At 34.3% G+C, this 20,591-nt stretch overlaps 1 protein-coding gene and 1 pseudogene across 1 annotated transcript; one reads left to right on the plus strand and one right to left on the minus strand.

The window, feature by feature from the left end:
• Positions 1 to 17,882: 17,882 nt before the first annotated feature.
• On the minus strand, positions 17,883 to 18,512 carry LOC107949852 (uncharacterized). Its single transcript, XM_016884852.1, has one exon. It carries the CDS (start codon positions 18,510 to 18,512, stop codon positions 17,883 to 17,885), a length of 630 nt encoding a protein of 209 aa, XP_016740341.1.
• A 1,062-nt stretch (positions 18,513 to 19,574) lies between these two features.
• LOC107949008 (ethylene-responsive transcription factor 13-like) lies at positions 19,575 to 20,259 on the plus strand (annotated as a pseudogene).
• Positions 20,260 to 20,591: the final 332 nt, after the last annotated feature.

Raw genomic sequence — 20,591 nt, forward strand, 5'->3', positions numbered from 1 at the left:
TTTGCTTTCTATTTCTGTTTTGTTTAGACAATTCCAGGAAGTTGCTGATGGCCGATGTTTTCATCACATTTTTGAAGTGCTGCAACTGTTCATTTATACTTTGCATTGTTTATTCATGGAGCATTTATGGTGACAAAAGCTCCATAATTGTCCATTTAAGAATCAATGAATAAACTAAAATTAATTCTTATCCATTTGTTGAATGATTTCTCAACAATATGATAAAGGCTCCAATTAAATATTCATCCTATAATTGAAAGGTTTAAATATAATTATTAAATCTCTCTCCCTCCCTATTCTTCAAAAGAAGAGTTAAATTGGTTTGGCAGAAGTATCATGTAATAATACATAATAATAAATTTAATTTTCAATATTTATATTTTTTAATTTTTTATCATTTTAATTAAATTTAGTTATAAAGTTGTTTTTAAAATAAAAATATTAATTAAAAAATTAATTTCTTTTATTGGTATTGAATTGACAACTAGCATGGTAATCTATGTATATTTCGTACCGACGTAATACTATTTGTTTTATATATCACATCAGTAAATAATTTAAAATTTAAAAAATAGTCTAAAATACACATAAATTACTATGCAAACTGTCATGTTTTAAAAAATTATTTTATTTACTATTTTTATTAAAAAATAAATCAACTCTTTTTAAAAGATTGATGGTCAAATTTGATTTGTTTAAAAAGATTAAAGGTCAAGTTTAACTAAAAAATATATCAAATTAACAAAAGATAAAAACGTTAAACCTAACACAATTTACTGGAAAGCATAGGAAAATTTTAAAATGTATGATTAAGATTAATTTGTCATTTATTTTCTATATTCCATTCGTATTGTCATTGCTTGTGTTTTACGTTCATATGTTTCCCAACACAGAGGAAATTATAATTAAACAATGCTTGGCAGGCGCGAAATGTATTTACTGATCATACCTTTTCAATTTAGCAAAGCAAAGCTAACCTTTAAAGCGAATGTTTAGGTTTCATAAAAAAATGCAAAATAAATGAAGGTCAAGGGGCTTATTTGATATGATTAGGACTTTTTATTTGCACCAAAATTATTGGACTAATTTTGTGTTAAGTTAGTAAGTTTGGTTGTAAGTTGTGACAACTTGACAAATTTGGTTAGAAGTACTGACATAATAATATGAGAAAACCAATAAACATTTAGAAATAACACAATTAAATTGGTAATGCAATTTGATGCAACATCTACTTCTATGAGGTTTTGTCTAGAGAAGAAATTTATTACTAAACTCATGGTACAAGATATGATTTTTAATACCTGAATTGAAAAACATGCAAAGGGAAGGATATTCCTTTTCTAGCGTAAAATGAAATATCCAACTATCACCCATTAGGATATGCTTGGTTGTTGCCTAGGTGCCACGCCATAGTCATTAAGTAAGTCCTACATGAAGTCAGGAAAAAGTAGTGTGAACTCAACTTTAAGGAAATGTAGCAGGAGGTAGAAACTTGGTCTCCCACTATTGTAGTCAGGTCCAAACACTTCACTCAAATCGCAGGCTCCCTCTAGGATGTTAAACTCATACTTATAGTGTTTTCCGGTCAACCTGCGATACCTTAGTAACCTTTGCATCTCCAATTTTGTGGTTCGACACAGATAGCTAAGGCTTGCAACTGGCTCATAATCTATTCTCTTGGGTTGCCTGACAATAACCTTCTGCTCTTTTTCTACCCTCTTCAGTGGAGTAACACCAGATTTACCACCATTTCTGGCTGGAATGTTATTGGATTTGCCCCTACCTCTAGCCATGATTTTCATAAAAAAAACACTGAAACGATGGCTAAAAAGGCAATATCGCACCAAAAATCAAAACAGGAAAGCCTCACGACAAGAAACTACCACATAAATTAAGCAAAAAACTCAAAATGCAGAAAAATTTTAGAAGTAAGAACACAACTGCAGAACAAGAAGTAAAAATAAATTTTGAAAAAAAACACAGGCTTTGTGTAGAAAACAAGAACAAATAAAGAATATATAAATATCCTTTTGAAATGCACCATTTAATCATCTGTTGCAGTAGCCAATAACAGTTCAACACAAGTAGTTGCAATCTAATGTTTATCTTTATCCCTGTTCTCTAGGCATGATCTCTAAAAGATATTTATTGCAAAACACTCTAGAAGTTCATAGTAACTCTTCACTTTCCACGACAAGTTGTGTGACAGCCCTAAAGTGACCCTAGTCGAAAAGCAGTTTCGGGACCGCTAAACCGAGTCACCAAATTATTTGAATATGATATTTATTGTCTAAAATATGTGATTATGAATGTGTGAAAGTTTTAAGCTTCGATTTAGTAAATTGCATGTGAATTTAGTCAATAAGACTTATGTGTGACACTTTTGAAACGTGATAGGTTAATCTATAAGGATCTATTAGTGCATGTAATCAAAGGGGTGGACTTGCATGTCAATTTCCCCCATTTAATTTGTAACGCCCCCACGCCCGAGACCATCACCGGAGTCGAGCTTGAGGGGTTACCGAACATAATTTATCAATTTAAGAACTTCAAATCATTTGTTTCTACATTCACAGCTTTCTAGCTACTCGCGTCACAGTTACAAGAAAATTCATATCTCGAGTTACGAAACTCAAAATCAAGATCCATAAATTTTTCCTGAATCTAGACTCATATATCTATTTACTAATTTTTTTCTAGAATTTTTTATTGGGCCAATTAGTATAGTTTATTAATTAAAGTATCCCCTGTTTCAGGGTTCGACTGCTCTGACCTCTGTGTATTAAGAATCAGATATATCTCTATACAAAATTTCAATGACTATGAGGTTTGTTTCTATTAAAACTAGACTCAATAAGGAATCTTTACATATAAATAAAAACTTCTAATTATTTTAGTAAAATTTATTATGAATTTTTAAAGTCAGAACAGGGGATCCAGAAATCACTCTGGCCCTGTTTCGCAAAAGTTTAAATATCTCATAAAATATAATTTATATTCCTGTTTTGTTCAATCCATATGAAAATAGACTCATTAAGCTTCAATTTCATAACTTACTCATCATTTATTTATATTTATACTATTTTTAGTGATTTTTCAAATTCATATCATTGCTGCAGCAATATTCTGTTTTAAGGCAAGTTTCATCTTTCCATGAATTTTTATGAACTAGATAACCTGTTAAACTTCCATGATATCAAACATGATCTAAATTAGCCATCACCATGACTTATCAATATCAAACATTTTCTCAACCAAACATGGCCATATCATAAAATTATTTACACAAAATAGGTATATTGCTATACATGCCATACTTAAGTAGTTGTACAAGCCATTTACCAAGATAAAAGTCCTTTGGATAGTGTGATCGAACTTTCGACCTGTCCCGATTCCTGAGCCGGCTTGTTCAAAACTACAGTGAATGAAAAGGAAGGAGTAAGCATAAATGCTTAGTAAGTTCATATGTAAATAACAAGTAACATAACAATACAAATATACCAAACAACTTTAGCATGGTACCACCAAAACATATATCACATCTTTAAACATCATTCATCATCTTACCACCTTATCGTTGTTGTATCTATTTTCAACCTGAGGGTTAAGATCATACCTGTCCAAAGTGTCCATTTCACAACACTTACCCAAAATGTCACTTATATCTTAAGTGCTCTTCCATTAAACTAGAAATTTCACCCGTTGAACACATCGGAATATAACTCGGATACATGGATAATTTGCACATAAGTGCCACATATGTAATCAAGAAATCATGTAACCCGCCCCTAAGTGAACTCGGACTCAACTCAACGAGCTCGGGCGTTCGCATCCATAAATGAACTCGGACTCAACTCAACGAGTTCGGACATTTGCATCCATAAGTGAACTCGGACTCAACTCAACGAGTTCGGATGCTCAACCATCCTAGTGACATGTCACTTGTATCCTAATCTATTCCTAAGGTTCAAACGGGCTTTTTCCCTCGATCTCACATTTGTCGTCTTCCATGGAATATCGGAACCGATACTCGGTAGCAATTCATATTTATCAAGTAGTAAACATAATTTGCATATTACTCAACATTAACCACAAATCATAATATTTCACGATTAAAAATCAGCATATCATATAATTAACATTAATAACTTAAAAATAACATTTATGCTACATTATTTACACATGAACTTACCTTGGTACCAAAATATAAAGATTTTGCAATTTAGTCCACAATCTTTTCTTTTCCTCGATCACGACTTGAATCTCGTTTTTCTTGATTATGGAGCTTGGAAGCTTGAAACAAACCCTAGCTATGGAGAACCCTTGAAATTTCGGCCTAATGAAGAAGATGGACAAAAATTGGCTTTTAATTTTGTTTTTAATTCATTTTAATAACTAAATGACCAAAATACCCTTACTACTAAACTTTCCAAAAATTCCTTCCATGTCCTAATTTTGTCCATGAACTTAAAATTGGTCAAATTGCTATTTAATACCTCCTCATTAATATTCCAAAACAATTCCATACTAAAAACTTCTAGAATGCAAGTTTTGCAACTTATTCGATTTAGTCCCTACTTTCAATATAAGCACTTTAGGCATAGAATTTCATCACGAAATTTTCACACAATCATGCAATCATATCATAAACATCAAAATCATTGTAAAATAATTATTTCTATCTCGGATTTGTTGTCACGAAACCACTATTCCGATTAAGCCCTAATTCAGGATATTACATAATTACTAGTGGCCGGCCATGACAAAGGGTGGTGGGCAAAACATGTCATAAAACATGTTGTGTTAATGGTTTATGTTAGAAATGATAAAATAATAATGGTTAGTAGGATGATGAAAGAAAAAAAAAAGGAAAGAGGTCATCATCCATGTTTCTTCCTAGCCTATTCTAAAGAAAAAAAAAAGAGAGAACAAGAGCATTCGGTGATGAAAACAAGTTGTGTTCTTTGATTATTCTTGACCGAATTGAAAGGAGGAAGAAAGGAGTGAAGCAATCGGTCATCTTAGGTCAATATTAAGCTCAAGAGCAAAGGGGAACTAAATCCGATAAAGGGAAGGAAAAAGTGGTCGAATAGCCATCGAAATCGTTCGACAACATCCGAAGTAAGTTTTCGAGTAACGAGACTTAGTTTACGATTTGATTAAGTCATGACGTATGAGTATAACAAATATACGGTGATATGATGATTCTACTTGAACTATATGTTGAGTTAATTAGTCTATACGTATGACGGGTAGCCGTATGTGCATAGAGATCGTGTCATAAAGCAAACTAAACCATGCTGTTTGTATGTGGCTAGTGAGCCGAAAACGGGATTGCTTAATACGTGACTTGTGTTTGAATTCTATTTATGAAAATGAAATATAGATGTGTCATGATTTATTGATATGTGCATGAATATTTGGATGATAACCGGGCTAAGTCCCGAAGGCATTTGTGCGAGTTACTATATCCGGGCTAAGTCCCGAAGGCATTTGTGCGAGTTACCATATCTGGGCTAAGTCCCGAAGGCATTTGTGCGAGTTACTATATCCGGGCTAAGTCCCGAAGGCATTTGTGCGAGTTACTATATCCGGGCTATGTCCCGAAGGTATTCGAGCGAGTAGCTATATCCGGTTAAATCCCAAAGGTACTTGGCTTGGGAATGAGCGACCTTGCTGTAATAGTTTCAATTAATACGCTCGTAAAATCCCAGCGATGAGGTATGTTTCGTATATGCATTGAATTAGTTGATCCCTTACAAATAGTATTCGCTCAGTCGATAAATGAGCTACCGGCCTTTGGCTAAGTTGATCTTTTGTGTATGAATATAAGGGTTGGTAATGTGAAGTAAGTATGATATTAAGAATTTGTGCATATGAAATTATCCGTTTAGCCATATGAATGTTACACTTTAGTTGTGTCAAATTTTATGGCTCAAAACTTACTAAGCATTAAATGCTTACTCCGTTTCTTTGAATCTCTGTTTTATAGATTTTGGTTCGTCAGCTATCGGACTCGGGATTGTCGAAGTCGAAGTCGTCCACACTATCAAAGCCCCTTTTGGTACACTTTTGGTTGAAATTTGAAATGGCATGTATAGGACTACCCTTTTTGTTGTGGGTCATGTACCCTTCGGTTTTATATAAATTTGGATAGCCATACGAAACTGGCTTATATATATTTTTGAGCATAATGTTATAATCATTTTGTATGTATAAGGTTATTGAGAGGTGTGGATATGCTTGGCAATGATTGGCCATTGGAATGGTTAATCACGATCATACTTTGTGCTATATATGCTAAAGGGTTAGTTGAATCATGGAAACTGTGTAATAGGTAAAGTCTACCTTAAAGGTAGATGTTGATAGCAGCAGTGGTGTGAATTTGAAAAATCACTAAAAATAGTAGAAATGGAATTAAATAGTGAATAAATTATGTAATCGAACCTTGATGAATCTACTTCCATATGGAAGAAACGAAACGGTCATATGAGTCGTATTTTAAGAGATATTCAAGTTTTCGTGGGACAGGGCCAGAGCGATTTCTGGATCCCCTGATCTGACTTTGAAAATTCCATATAAATTAACCAGAGATAATTAGAAGTCATTCCATATATTTATAGATTAATTTTTGAGTCTAGTTTCATTAGAAACAAATGGCATAAGTATTGAAGCCCTGTATAAGGAGTTATCTAAGTCGCAATGCAGGAAGGTCAGTGTAGTCGAACCCTGTAACAGGGGAGAATTTAACTAATAAAATGTACTAATTGGCTCGACTAAAAATTCTAGAAAAAAATTTGTGGATGGATATATGAGTCTAGTTTCAGGAAAAAATTACAAAACTTATTTTCGAGTTTTGGAACTCAAGATATGATTTTTAAGGTGATAGTAACGCAGTTAGTCAGCTGTCTGGAAATTTTTAAAATGGACTGTGAAAATAAGTGAATTTAGTCTGTGAACCCCTCGTGTCCGACTCCGGTAACGGTCTCGGGTACGGGGTGTTACAAGCTGCACCTGCACCTTCAACCATCCAATGTTGCACCTTCTGCAGAAATAGAAAGAACAATCTTTCTCAAGTAGACCACTTTATGACCTACCTCTCGATTTGGGGATATTGTTATACCTATTTTGGAAGGAGACACATGGCAACACAATAGGTTACTCAGAAGATTCCCCTGCGCTTGCTACCTGTCAGCCAGTCACCAGAAGACCAATAGCTTAGAAAGCTTGACTTCACCTAATCTTCTGTCTCTTTCGAAAGGGCCCTGGTTGACCATCCATGCAAGGCAACCGCCAAACTTCTATGGAAGGTCTTGGCGTGATGAAGAAGGGATCAACTCTCAAGCATTCAAGCCTCCTTACTGTTAAACAACTTCAACCTCCTCAATCACCTTCCCTGACTATCCACCCAAACTCTGTAACACCCTTAACCCATCCCTGTTACCGAAGTAGGGTTACAAAATGTTACTGTACAAATCAGAACATTTAATATCAAATAGAAAAAATTGTACAGATTAAACAATAACATTCAATAATTCATTTTTACTAAAGTAAAAAAAATGCAGTCATGAGCCTTAAATAGAGCTTATGGGGCCCTAAAAATAGTTTGAAAACGTTCTAGGATCATTTGAAACAAAATAGAAAATTTTGGAAAAATTGAAAAATTTTGGAAACAGGGGTTACACAGTCGTGTGACATAGCTCAGGCTGTGTGAGTATTCGATGTATGGGACACATGGCCATGTCCCAGCCTGTATGTCCGCCTGTATGGGTATTTGAAATAGGGTCACATGGTCGTGTGCCAGACCATATGTGCATTCAGAGTTTGGTCACATGGCCATGTCGCCAGGCCGTGTAACTCTCTAAGACCGTGTGGTTCATCTTGCACCTAAAATTTAAATGGCACACGACCATGTGACAACTCGTGTCCCAGCCCGTGTGCTCCCTATTTATCCCCTAATGCAAACAAAATCAAGCACCAATTCTTGCACACCAAGACACACCATACCTATTATATTTCACATGGTTAAAAACACATTCAAGGGTACCAAGAACATACTAAAAAATCATCCATCATATGTCTAACTAATATGCCATCAAAAGGCACCACAATTCACATATCAAAGTTAATCCAATTCAACATCCAAGTTCATTCACTTAACATAAATCATAATTACCAAACAACCATTTCATTTGCATAACATACAACCATAATTTAACTACTTTAAACAAAAACATGCACAAACTGAACATCATCTATTTATATCATCAGTTACAAACCAACAACAACTAGGGCATTTTGTCACACCCCATAATTGGGCCTATGATTTTTGAGGGTAAAATGAGAATTTTAGCTTATATGAGTTTGGAATTTCGTAGAATGTTAAATCGAAAATGTATTCGTCTATGGCTTTTAGAAAATTAAATCAATTTTTGAAAATAAATTTCAAAAGACCTTTAATTTTGAAATGAGGACTGATTTGTAAAATAGGCTAAATTTTGAGTGTTTATAAGGCAGTTAAACCAAATTTTAAAATTCAACCTAATACCTTTCCTCCACCTATAGGTTTCACGATAATTTTCCCCATTGCTTTGTTTTGCTGTCCCTTGCTCTTTCAAGCTTCTCCCATTCGATTTTATTTTTCAAACCTTAATTCCTTTGATTTCTATCATCATCCAATCAATAAACCTCCATAGAATTTTATGAAAAACACCTAAAAATACCACATATTTTTCCATTGTTTAACTTTTGGGTTTTTCGAATTTTCAATCAATCGCTTGATTCTTTGTCAACTAAGGTAATAAGTCATTTTCTTATTAGTTTTAGACGTTATCTGGTCTATTAATTGAGTTTTTATCCATTAAATTTCATGTTTTGAATAAAAGTAAAAAATTGGGTCATTAATGGTGGATTTCAAGATTTTGAGTAAAAACGTGGTTTTAAAGTGTTTTTCAATTAGTTTTGATATGAATATAAGTTTTCTAAATTGATTTTAAAGTTTCGTTAAATATTCTTGACTTTTAATGAATTTTAGTGAAAATTGTCATAACATGTTGAAAATTTTAATACCATGAATTGGATAGATTTGCGTAGTTTAAAGGTTGAGAATTAGTCGTAGGTGAATAATTTGATGCATAGAATTAGTTTTAGGTACAAAAATTAAGTATAGGCCGAGATAATTGAGTTTTAAGTTTGCTATGTCGAAGGTTATGGTTACAAGAGAATCTAGCTAAAACTTGTGTTTTTTTATTGAATTACGATAGTCTTCGGCTACATATTGACTATGCTTCTTGTGTGATTTGAAGCTTCAGATTCATTAGGACCTTCTACGATTTATGGAAAAGCTAGTTTGAGCTTTCGACGTCTAGGTGACAACATGAACGATGAGTGTTTGGAATCGCTGCTTGTAGACATGATTCATTGTGTTAATTGGAAATTTAGACGTAGCCTAAACCCCTACTCTAAATTCTGAGTGTAAGATTTTTGACACTCTTGATTTAATATGTGATTGTGTATTGTGAAATTGTGGATTAAAATGTGATACTGTGACATGTGAAATAAGCTTATGATGGCTATTGTGAAAGAGTTCATTGTGAGCATGTTATACGTGCCAAATGACAGTGATTATGTTATACTTATAATGTGAATTTGATAAGCATGCATTGTGTAAAAATTTGTGATATGAATTGATGATTATGAACAAAGATTATGTGCATTAAAACAATAATTAAATGTGGGTATTTGCGAATATTTTGGCCTTGAGATCTTTGATACCGTTGGATATAGTTGGCATGCCATAAGATTGTGAATATTCACCTTTGTGTTGTTTTTTGGGGGCGTTAAGGCCAAGGATAGATTTGGAGAGATAAGAGAATGTGAGCTAATTCACCTAGACATGTTTGGCGTGTTGGAGAGTATTAGCTATATGCTACACTTTTGGGATATGTTCGATTCTATGAGTCATTTGGTGTTTTGGAGATCCGTGTATCCGATGAGTGGTGATAGAACTCATTTTTTTGTTTAATAGCTCAAGTGCCAAATTATCATAAAATGTGAATATGTGTAATGTGATATATGCTTAAATGAGTATGTGATTACTATGTAAATGAATCAATGAATAATACATGAATAAGTAATATGACACCAAAGTTTGAAACGTTGTAATTGTGCAATATGGTTGTTTCGATAATGCATGATGACATGTTTGTGTGGTAGTCATTTTGATCATTCACTGAGCTTGTAAAGCTCACCCACTCCTTTTTAACCTATTTTAGATTGTTAGTGTTGCAGTGTGAGCGGTGCAGAATTTTCCAAGGAACTGATCTAAGTAGTTAATCATTTGAGTATGTGTTTATTAGTTATTATTCTGGAATTGTGGGAATAAGGAAATGTGGTAGAATTGTTGCATAAATATTGTTATGACATTTCAGATATTTTCATAAATATTGTTATTGTGTAGGAAGTCAGTAACTCAATTTGGTATCAATACCATTTCTCGAGTATCTATACTCGGGGTAAAAATACTGATACTTTTTTTATAGGGTATCAATAATTGTTGAGTTTTAAAATTTTACAGGAACACATATAGCTAATTTGGTACTGATTTTTCGGGTGGTATTGATACCATCTAGGATAATTATCGACACCTTTGATCCAGTATCGATACCTACGTGATTTATTCAAAATTTTTTCTTAGTGGTTTAAAAGCGTGGTTAATTCTTGTTATAAGTTTGTTTCATGTATGTTTAGCAAGCTTATATGATGATTAGGATATATTTGACTTAAAAATTCTAATAAATGCTAGAATAAGTCTTGTTCGCTTGCTAATGGGATGATTTATAATGTATGTGATATACGACAGTGGTGTAGCGTCCTATTAGTCAGGCTTGGCGACCGGGCCAGGTATAGGGTGTTACACATTTAACCACAGATAGGCTTAGCACAAACTCAAAAACACCAAAGGACCAAGATAACATTTTAACCTTATACATGCTATTTATAATCATTTTCCAAATTAACCAAAAACTACCAATATCACAAATGGATAGTATGATTGTGCTCCGATAAGATTCTAACCAATAGAGCTTTCATATGATCTATAAAACAAATGAAACAACAACATAAGCAACTAATGCTTAGTAAGCTCGTATAAATGAAAATCAAACTTACCGAACATAATATGATTTATACCAAGCATAATTTCATTATATCATGAGTAAAATTTGCTTCCCTAATGCACCACCTCATAAGGTTAGTAGGTGAATAGATAAACATATAATTCCATCCCATTTCATGAAACATAACTTAATAATCAATCAATATACATATCATCCATCATTTATTCAATTAATACACTTTTCATTTTAAACATATACACCAACATTTTCTATTCCATCTTATAATAACATAAACCTTTTCTTATACATACATATTCAAATTAAACCTTCATCACTTGTTGAACCAAATAGAATATCATCAGATACTCAGGAAATGCTCACACAAGTTATGACTATAGCCTGTAATCGTATATGCTCACACGAACTATGGGTCGGGATGTTAAGCTAAACGATGCTGCTCACATGACCTGTGGAGAATCTGCAACAAATTAAGGAGCTCAGCCATCGGTAGGACATCCAAGACCAGCACCTGAATTCATATAACCCCTAATGACATGTCATTTGTATCCTAAGTATTCATAAGGTTCAAACAGAACATTTACTCATCAAAAACCTTTCATTACTATCTAGTATATAGTTTCAATATACTTTCAAGAATTGTACAATTCAAAACATAACTTTTAATTTAATTAATTTCGTAATTTGATCTGTAATACCATAATATCAAAAATTTTCAATCTAAACTATACATATCATTAATATTCATTAACATTTCATCCAATTTAGAAAATAACATATTTAATCCTTATACGAACTTACTTGTACCCAAAAGCGACTTTTAACATGAACAGACGACTACTTCGATGCTTTGGCATTTCCTCAATTTGTGTCCCATTTGAGTTGTTTCTTGATCTAGATAAATATTTTTATTCAATTAATCTAATTTCAGCATTCAAAATAATTAATTTAAGCCTATATCCCATTTAAATATGAATTCATAGAATTACCCCTAATATTTTAACCTTTATGCAATTTGGTCCCTAAACCCAAAACTTAAAATTTTACCATTTTTAAAGAGAATCCATGGTAGCCGATTTTCTTAGGGGTCTAATAAATCCCAAATATTTCATCATTTCACCTTAATTCCATTGAATTTTACTATTTTCTCAAAATAGGTCCATAAACATTAAAATCATCAAAAGTCACTTAACAAAATACTTATATTTAACAACCAACCTTAATAATTTATCAATTAAATTCACAAACACCTCCAATTCATTCATGGAAAGTTCCTAAATGTTTAACAGTTTTATGAATTGACCCCCGAGTTAGCAAAATTAAGTTAAAACAATAACAAAAACATAAAAATTATAAAAAAGGGCCAAATTATCATACCATGCAAATACAAATGTGTTGACCGAAGCTATTCCTCCCTTGGCTATGGTGTTCCAATTTTTAGGGTGAAAGAAAAGTTGAATGTGATGATTGTTTCATCTTTTGTTTATTTTGTTTTAATTTTTTTGTCTAATTGTTATTTTATCGTTAAAAACTTAATTAACAATTAACAATTAACAATTCAATGTCCATAGCTATCTATATGGTATATTTACCATTTAAGTTCATCAATTTACCTTTTCATAGCTATTTAATAACTTTAACTAATAAACACCAAGTTTTGTAACTTGTATGATTTAATCATTTTCACTTAATTAACTAGCTAAACATTAAAATTTCTTAACTAAACTTTAATACGACTATAATAAATACTCATAAATATTAATAAATAATATTTACTGACTTATTTGTTAGAATTGTGGTCCCAAAACCACTGTTTCTGACTCCACTAAAAACTGTTTGTTACAACTCTCCCCCTAAAAGAATTTTCATCCCCGAAAATCTTACTAGAAAATAGGTTCAAGTATTACACTTTCAAAGCCTCTTTTGATTCCCAGGTAACTTCCTCAACTCCATGACGATGTCAAAGAACCTTAATTAGAGCTATACATTTATTTCTCAATTCTTTGACTTCCTGAGCCAAAATTTTGACCAGTTTCTTAATATACAACATGTCAGGCTGTAATTCCACATCAACTGGCGGAATCACATGTGAGGGATCAGAGTATCTTCTCAAAATTGATACGTGAAAAATATTATGAATTTTCTCTAATTTCGACGATAAAGCTAAATGGTAAGCTACCGACCCAATTCTTTCGATAATCTAATATGACCTAAAGAAACGCGGACTAAGCTTTTCTTTTCGGCCAAAATGAAAAACTTTCTTCCAAGGTGATACTTTCAAAAACACTTTTATGCCAACTCAAAATTCGATGACTTTTCTTTTCAAATCGACATATGATTTCAGACGGTCGGAAGCTACTTTCAGACAATCTCGAATCACCTTTACTTTTTCGTCAGCCCAAAGCTTGACAACCATATTAGGGGCGTGACCAATAAACCAACGAGAGCCGGGAATCCAATTCCCATTATGGTCGCGGACAACAGTGCCTACACCCACAACCCGAATTGCCAATGGAAGAATCATTCTAGTTAAGCTTAAACCATCTGAACGTGGAAGGAGACCATTTAAGTTAAACGAGGGTCGTATCACTAGCATTGTTGACATTGGACAATAAAGCACATCAGTCGATAGTTAAGGAGAAAACAATAGAATTTCTAGCTATCCTACTACTTTGAAGTAAAAAAAGGAAAAACAATAAACCAAGAGAGAAGACCCCATGATATGTGAGGTTTCAATATATAGAGTCCATTCCATTCTCAAGAATCGAAATGGAGATAGCCATGATATTAAAAGTTATGGAAATCTGTGATTGAAAAAGCATCCCTTACCGAGAGGAACATGGATCAATGAATCCTACACCTTCATTCTAAAGGTTGGCTTTGATTGCCAGATAAAAAAGGTATAATCAGTAAGTACATTTCTTGCCTACCAAGCAATGTTTAGCTATAATTGCCTGCATGTTGGGAAATTTTCAAAGCAAAACACAAAATACTAGATACGAAAATTTTTCCTAATGTTGAGTTTTAACAGCATAGAAGGAAAACAGAAGCAAGTAATCCACATGAAATATGAAGCTCTGTTTGAATATAGAGCAACAAGGTAATAAGCCCGGATGAAGAATGAAAGAAGTTTTAAAATATAAATTTTAAAACATAAATTTTTGGAAGAAATAAATTTTTTTTTTCATTTCATCCAGCTAAAGTATATATGTGTTAAAATAAATTTGACAGTTACCTAACATAACTACTCCCATAACTGCTTGTCAAAAGCTTAGCTAAAAATACAAACAAAATGTAGCTGACATACCAGCTATCACATTCAAATCTTGACCAAATCCTACTAACTTAAAAGTTAAATTACAAAGCAACCAAATCAAGTTACAAATAAACAAAATGATTCTGCTTCATTTGGTTCAGCTCCAATGCTGGTTTGACATTGCATTGCAGGCCAAAGTTTAACACTCCTCCTTGGATTGTATACGACAAACTCTAATTTTTCCTTTTAAAGCATCAAATCGTGTAGCACCGAGAGACTTGGTTAAAATATCAGCAAACTAATTTTTTGAGCTGCAATGAACCAGATTTACCTCCCTCGATTGTTCAGCCTCTCGAACAAAATAGAATTTAATCTTAAAATGTTTCTTCTTACCATGAAAAACAAGATTTTTAGCTATAGCAACTGCTGACCCATTATCAACCCTGATCTCAGTTGCTTCAACTTGTTCTTTATTCAAGTCACACAAAAGTTTTTTAAGCCAAATGGCTTGATTAACAGCAGCAACTGCTGCAATGTATTTTGCTTCAGCTGTAGCTGAGCAACAGTTTGTTGCTTCTTTGAGCTCCAACAGAAAACTCCCGAGCCAAGAGTAAAAAATTATCTAGAGGTGCTATTCATGTCATCAATGGACCCTGCCCAATCACTATCTGAATACCCTATCAATTCGAGCTCTTTTGCCTTCTCAAAATTTACTCCATGATTCAAAGTGCCCTTCAAATATCTAAGAACTCTCTTTGCTGCTTTAAAATGGACAACATCATAGCAATGGATGAATCTGAACAGCAAGCTAACAGCATACATAATATCAGGCCTAGTAGCTGTTAAGTAAAGCAAACAACCTACCAAGCTTCAATATTCCTTCTCATCAACCCTTTCTTGATTCCCACAACTAGTCAGTTTCTCCCCTTGAGCCATTGGTGTGTTGACTATTTTGCAATTGGACATGCAAAATCTATTGACAATCTTCAAAGCAAAGGCATGTTGGCTAATGAAGATGCCTTGATCAGATTGGTTCACTTCCATGCCAAGGAAGTATGTCATGACTCCCAAATCTGTCATCTCAAAAACTTCTTGCATTTGCACTTTGAACTTATCGATCAACTCTCTCTTGCTTTCAGTTACAAGTAAGTCATCCACGTAAAGTGAGACAACCAGAAGAGTTTTATTTTCTGACTTCTTTATAAAAAGTGTAGGTTCATTAACACTTTTCTCGAACCCGAGCCTAGATAGGTACTCATCAACTCTATTGGCCCTTGGTGCTTGCTTTAGACCATACATGGCCTTTTTCAACTTGTAAAGTTTGTCCTCTTCACCAGGAACCTTGAACTCCTCTGGTTGTTCAATAAAAATCTATTCCTTTAGGAAGCCATTTAAGAATGTTGACTTGACATTGAGCTGGTGAATTCTCCATTGTTTCTGTGCAGCCAAGGCAAATAGAAGTTTAATTGTGTCTAGCCTTGCGGCTGGAGCAAATGTCTCCATGGAATAATGCCATATTACTGACTATAGCCTTTCACCACAAGCCTTGCCTTGTGCTTGTTCAATGAGCCATCAGTATTGTACTTGGCTCTAAACACCCACTTGACACCTATAACTTTCTTCTGGTCTGGTCTGTCAACCAATTCCCAAGTGTCATTCTTGTGGATTATTTCCAATTCAGCTTCCATGGCCTTCTTTCAGCATTTTTCGCTGGCAGCTTCTTCAAAATTTGAAGGTTCAACTATTGCAACATCACATCTTTGGTAGATGTCTGCAATGGTTCTGGTGCCTCTGGCAGGAGTATCATCAAAGTTTTCATTGCTAGGCTCATTTTTAACTAGTTCCAAGCTGCTGTCTAGCTGATTTTCTTCATTCAAACTTGCATCTGGATCACTCTAGTTCCAAGCTTTTTCTTCATCAAACCTCACATCCCTACTTACCAAAATCTTCTTTGTTGAGGGATCAACCACCCTATAGCCCTTATTGATGCTGCTGTAACCAATAAAGATCCCAGGCATAGATCTTTTGTCAAGTTTGGTTCTCTTTTCAGCTGGTATAAGAGTATAGCAGACACAACCAAACACCTTTAGGTGTGATACTGTTGGTTTGAGATCATGCCAAACTTCAAAAGGAGTTTTGTCCTTGACAGCAGTAGTAGGTAGCCTATTAAGTAGATACACTGAAGTGTTTGCTACTTCAGCCCAAAATTTGCTTGGCAATTTGCTTTCAAATAACAGACATCTGGCCATATCGAGCACTGTTTGATTTTTTCTTTCACACACTCCATTTTGCTAAGGAGTATAAACTGTTGTTAGCTGATGATGAATTCACAGCTTCTGAAACTTCTCGGAAAAATACTCAGCACCATTATCTGATCTCAAAGCTTTGATCTTGCAGCCTAATTGGTTCTCAACTAGAGCTTTAAACTTGATGAATGCTTCAAACACCTCTGATTTTTACTTCAAAAAATAGATCTAATAGAATCTACTAAAATCATCAATAAACAACAAAAAATACTTGTTGTCATTCAAGGAGGAAGACTTCATTGGTCCACAAATGTTAGTGTGAACTAATTCGAGTTTACCTCGAGCTCTCCATGCCTTATTGACTGGAAAAGGCAGTCTTATCTGCTTACCAAGCTGGCAAACTTCACAAACATCATCACTGACCTCAACTTTGGACATGTCTTCAACCAAATTCAATCTATTCAGCAAACCAAGGGATTTGTAACTGACATGGCCTAACCTCTTGTGCCATAAACTAGCTAAGTCAGTAGCACTAGTATAAGCCTTCTTCTCTAGCTGACTTACATTTAGCATAAAACACCTATCAGTCATAGCCACTATAACTAGTACTTGACCAAATGAATCCTCAACAGCACAGGAGTTATTCTTGAAAACCAGTGAATAACCCTTCTCAATTAGTTGACCAACACTAAACAGGTTTTGGTCTATATCAGGCACATAAATTACATCATAAATAACTTTGTTACCTGAATGTGTGCTTATCACTGCATCTCCTTTGCCTTTGGCCTCAATAAGGTTGCCATTTCCAACTCTGACTTTGGAAGTAAACCTTTTGTCAAGATTCTTGAACACCCTTTCATCTGAAGTCATATGGTGAAAAAAACCACTATCAACTAACCAGTTCTTACTGATTTTGTTTGAGGTTGAATAACAGGATGTAGAGAAAACATGCTCTTTCTGAGCTTGAAGGTCTTCAGCATCCTTAGCTTGCATTTGCTGCTGACCTTGTACCTTTTTTTTGTTCTTGCACACCTTCTCAACATGACCAAACTGTTTACATCTCCAGCACTGAACATCTGGTTTGTGCCAACAGTTCTTCTCCAAATGTATGGTCTTTTTGCAGTGAATGCATGGTGGAAAGCTCTTTTTTTCAACATCCCTTTTTTATTTCTCCCTTTTGTCAAGCCATGGTTTCTTGCCTTTGTAGCTTGAACTTGAGCTTTCTTTGGCCTTTGTTTGGAAAGCTCATTCAGGGTGCTCTTCCTGCCTATTGGCCCTCCTTTGCTCAAGTACATACAAGGAATTTACCAACTCAAACAGTGAGATGGCTGTTAAATCCCTCGAGTCCTCTAATAAAGAAATCTTTGACTCAAATTTCTCAGGGAGAGTTGTAATGACCTTTTCAACAACTCTGCTCTCACTGAAATCATCAGCAAGGAGCCTAATGTTGTTGACTATGGCTATTATCCTATCAGAGTACTGCTTGATAGTCTCTGACTCTTTCATATTCAAGTTCTCAAGGTCTCTCCTAAGGTTAATCAATTGCTGCTGCCTTGTCTTGTCTGACCCCATAAACTCCTCATTTAGCTTCTCCCATGCTTTATTTGGTGGGTCACATGCCATTATCAGAGTAAAAATCACATCGGATACTCGATTTTGCAGGCAAGCCATAGCCTTGTGCTTCTTGGCATAATATTCACTATGTTGCCTTATCTGTGCAGTGGTGGGATTGGCCCTCAATAGAGGTGGTTCAGCATATTCTCTACAACGTACGTTCCACAAATCATGTACTTGGAGATATGTCTTCATCTTCACTAACCAAATGTGGTAGTTCTCTCCAGCAAACATAGGTGGTGGTGGTGGTGTAAAACTCATCTTGCAGCAACAAAATAACAACTTCAACTTCTTCCTCTTTAAGTTTCTCACAAAGAAAAATACCAACAATAGAGGCCCTCAAAGATGACAAGCTCTTGATACCATTTGTTGAGTTTTAACAACAGAGAAGGAAAACAAAAGTAAGTAATCCGGATGAAATATGAAGCTCTGTCTGAAAATAGAGCAACAAGGTAATAAACCCGGATAAAGAATACAAGAAGTTTGAACTTCAAAGACTTGAGATTGTAGAAAGAAACTAACAACAAAATAGAAATTTTTGGAAGAAATGAATTTTTTTTTTTCATTTCATCCGGCTAAAGTATATATGTGTTACAATAAATTTGACATTTAACTAACATAACTACTCCCATAAATGCTTGTCAAAAGCTTATCTAAAAATACAAACAAAATGTAGCTGACATACCAGCTATCACATTCAAATCTTGACCAAATCCTACTAACTTAAAAGTTAAATTACAAAGCAGCCAAATCAAGTTACAAATAAACAAAATGATTCTGCTTCATTTGGTTTAGCTCCAATGCTGGTGTGATGTTGCATTGCAGGCCAAAGTTTAACACTTAAAAATAAAATTGATATCCCCGAAAACTCAGTAAGGATGGAATATGGAAAATTTTGCTTTGCTATCCAATATTTTTTAAAAAAATTCTATTGGAGACAATTAAAAATAACAAATTATTCAAAAAATGGATGAGAATTAATTTAAGTTGATTCATTGATTCTTAAATGTACAATTATGGAGTATAAAGTAATGGAGATTTTATCGCCATTAACGTTCAATGAATAAACAATTCAAAGGATAAATGAACAGTTGCAGCACTTCAAAAACGTGATGAAAATGTTTTGAGATCTCAACCATCAGCAACTCCTTGGAATTGTCTAAAGAAAACAAAAAAGGAAAGCAAATAACCATAGTTTAATGCCTAAGTTAATAGGCATTTATAAATAATCAAACGGCAAACGTAAACGCAACGAAGCCATTGAAATCAAATCCATACCTGGAAGTCTCAAAGCGTCAAAGCCGTTTCTAGCAACACACAAATATGTATTGTGATAGTGCTTCAGATTTTGATCTCAGCCTTTCGGACTCGATTCGTCGGTACCCTTTGGAAGATGATTTTGATACAATTCCAGGACAGGGAAAATCCACGAAAAAATGAGCTTCATGATGATGCGATTAATGTGGATCAATGGATAAACTTTGATCAGTTGTTTGACGCAACGGAGGAGACGGACGCCGTTAATAATGCTTCATTTCCCAGCTTCGAAGTGAGTTTTCAGATGGAGACTACTGCGGCTGTCCCTAAACCTCACGCGCCGCCAAAGAAGTTTAATTACAGAGGAGTGAGGAGAAGGCTGTCGGGGAAATACGCTGCGGAGATAAGGGATCTGAAACGAAACGGAGCGAGGATCTGGCTAGGTACTTACGAGACTCCTGACGGTGCTGCGCTAGCTTATGTTCGAGCCGCTTTTAAAATGTGAGGCGCCAAAGCAAAGCTGAATTTTTCCCACCTAATTGGCTCGGTTCAGGTGGAGCCAGTAAGAGTGAGCAGTAAGAAGCGAAGATCTCCTGAGCCGCTAGCATCTTGTTCATGGTCTCAGTCGCCATCATCTGCATGGGATAAAGGAACTCCGAAGTTAAAACGGAGGAGTGAGATTAAAACAGAGTTTGAAGTAGACATGTATCATTTGATGCCAACTGAATTTTGCAAAACCCTGATATGCTAATGTAATTGAATTGTACATGTTCTGATATATCATTTCTATTGTAATGGTAGGAATTTTACTTCACATTATTAGAAAACTTTCTTTTAGCAATTTACCATATACCCTATTCCAATATTTACTTCCTCTTTCATTTAAAGAGATGCAAAATATAGTTTTGGTTTGACTTAAAACTCCTTTTAAAACCTTTCATCTTTGAATTTTTCTTCAGGAGTCAGGTTGGTTATTGTTCGTGCTTTCTTTAATCATATTCTCTATTTTTTTTTGTGTGTGTTTTTTTTGTCCACTTTATCGATTATAATTTAGATAAATACGATAATTTTTTAAATGGGTTA

Source organism: Gossypium hirsutum, chromosome A08 (assembly GCF_007990345.1).
Source record: "Gossypium hirsutum isolate 1008001.06 chromosome A08, Gossypium_hirsutum_v2.1, whole genome shotgun sequence".
Lineage (NCBI taxonomy): Eukaryota > Viridiplantae > Streptophyta > Magnoliopsida > Malvales > Malvaceae > Gossypium > Gossypium hirsutum.

Coding starts and splice junctions, on each gene's coding strand:
- LOC107949852 (XM_016884852.1), bottom strand. CDS start 18,512: ATGAGTTTTACACCACCACCACCACCTATGTTTGCTGGAGAGAACTAC.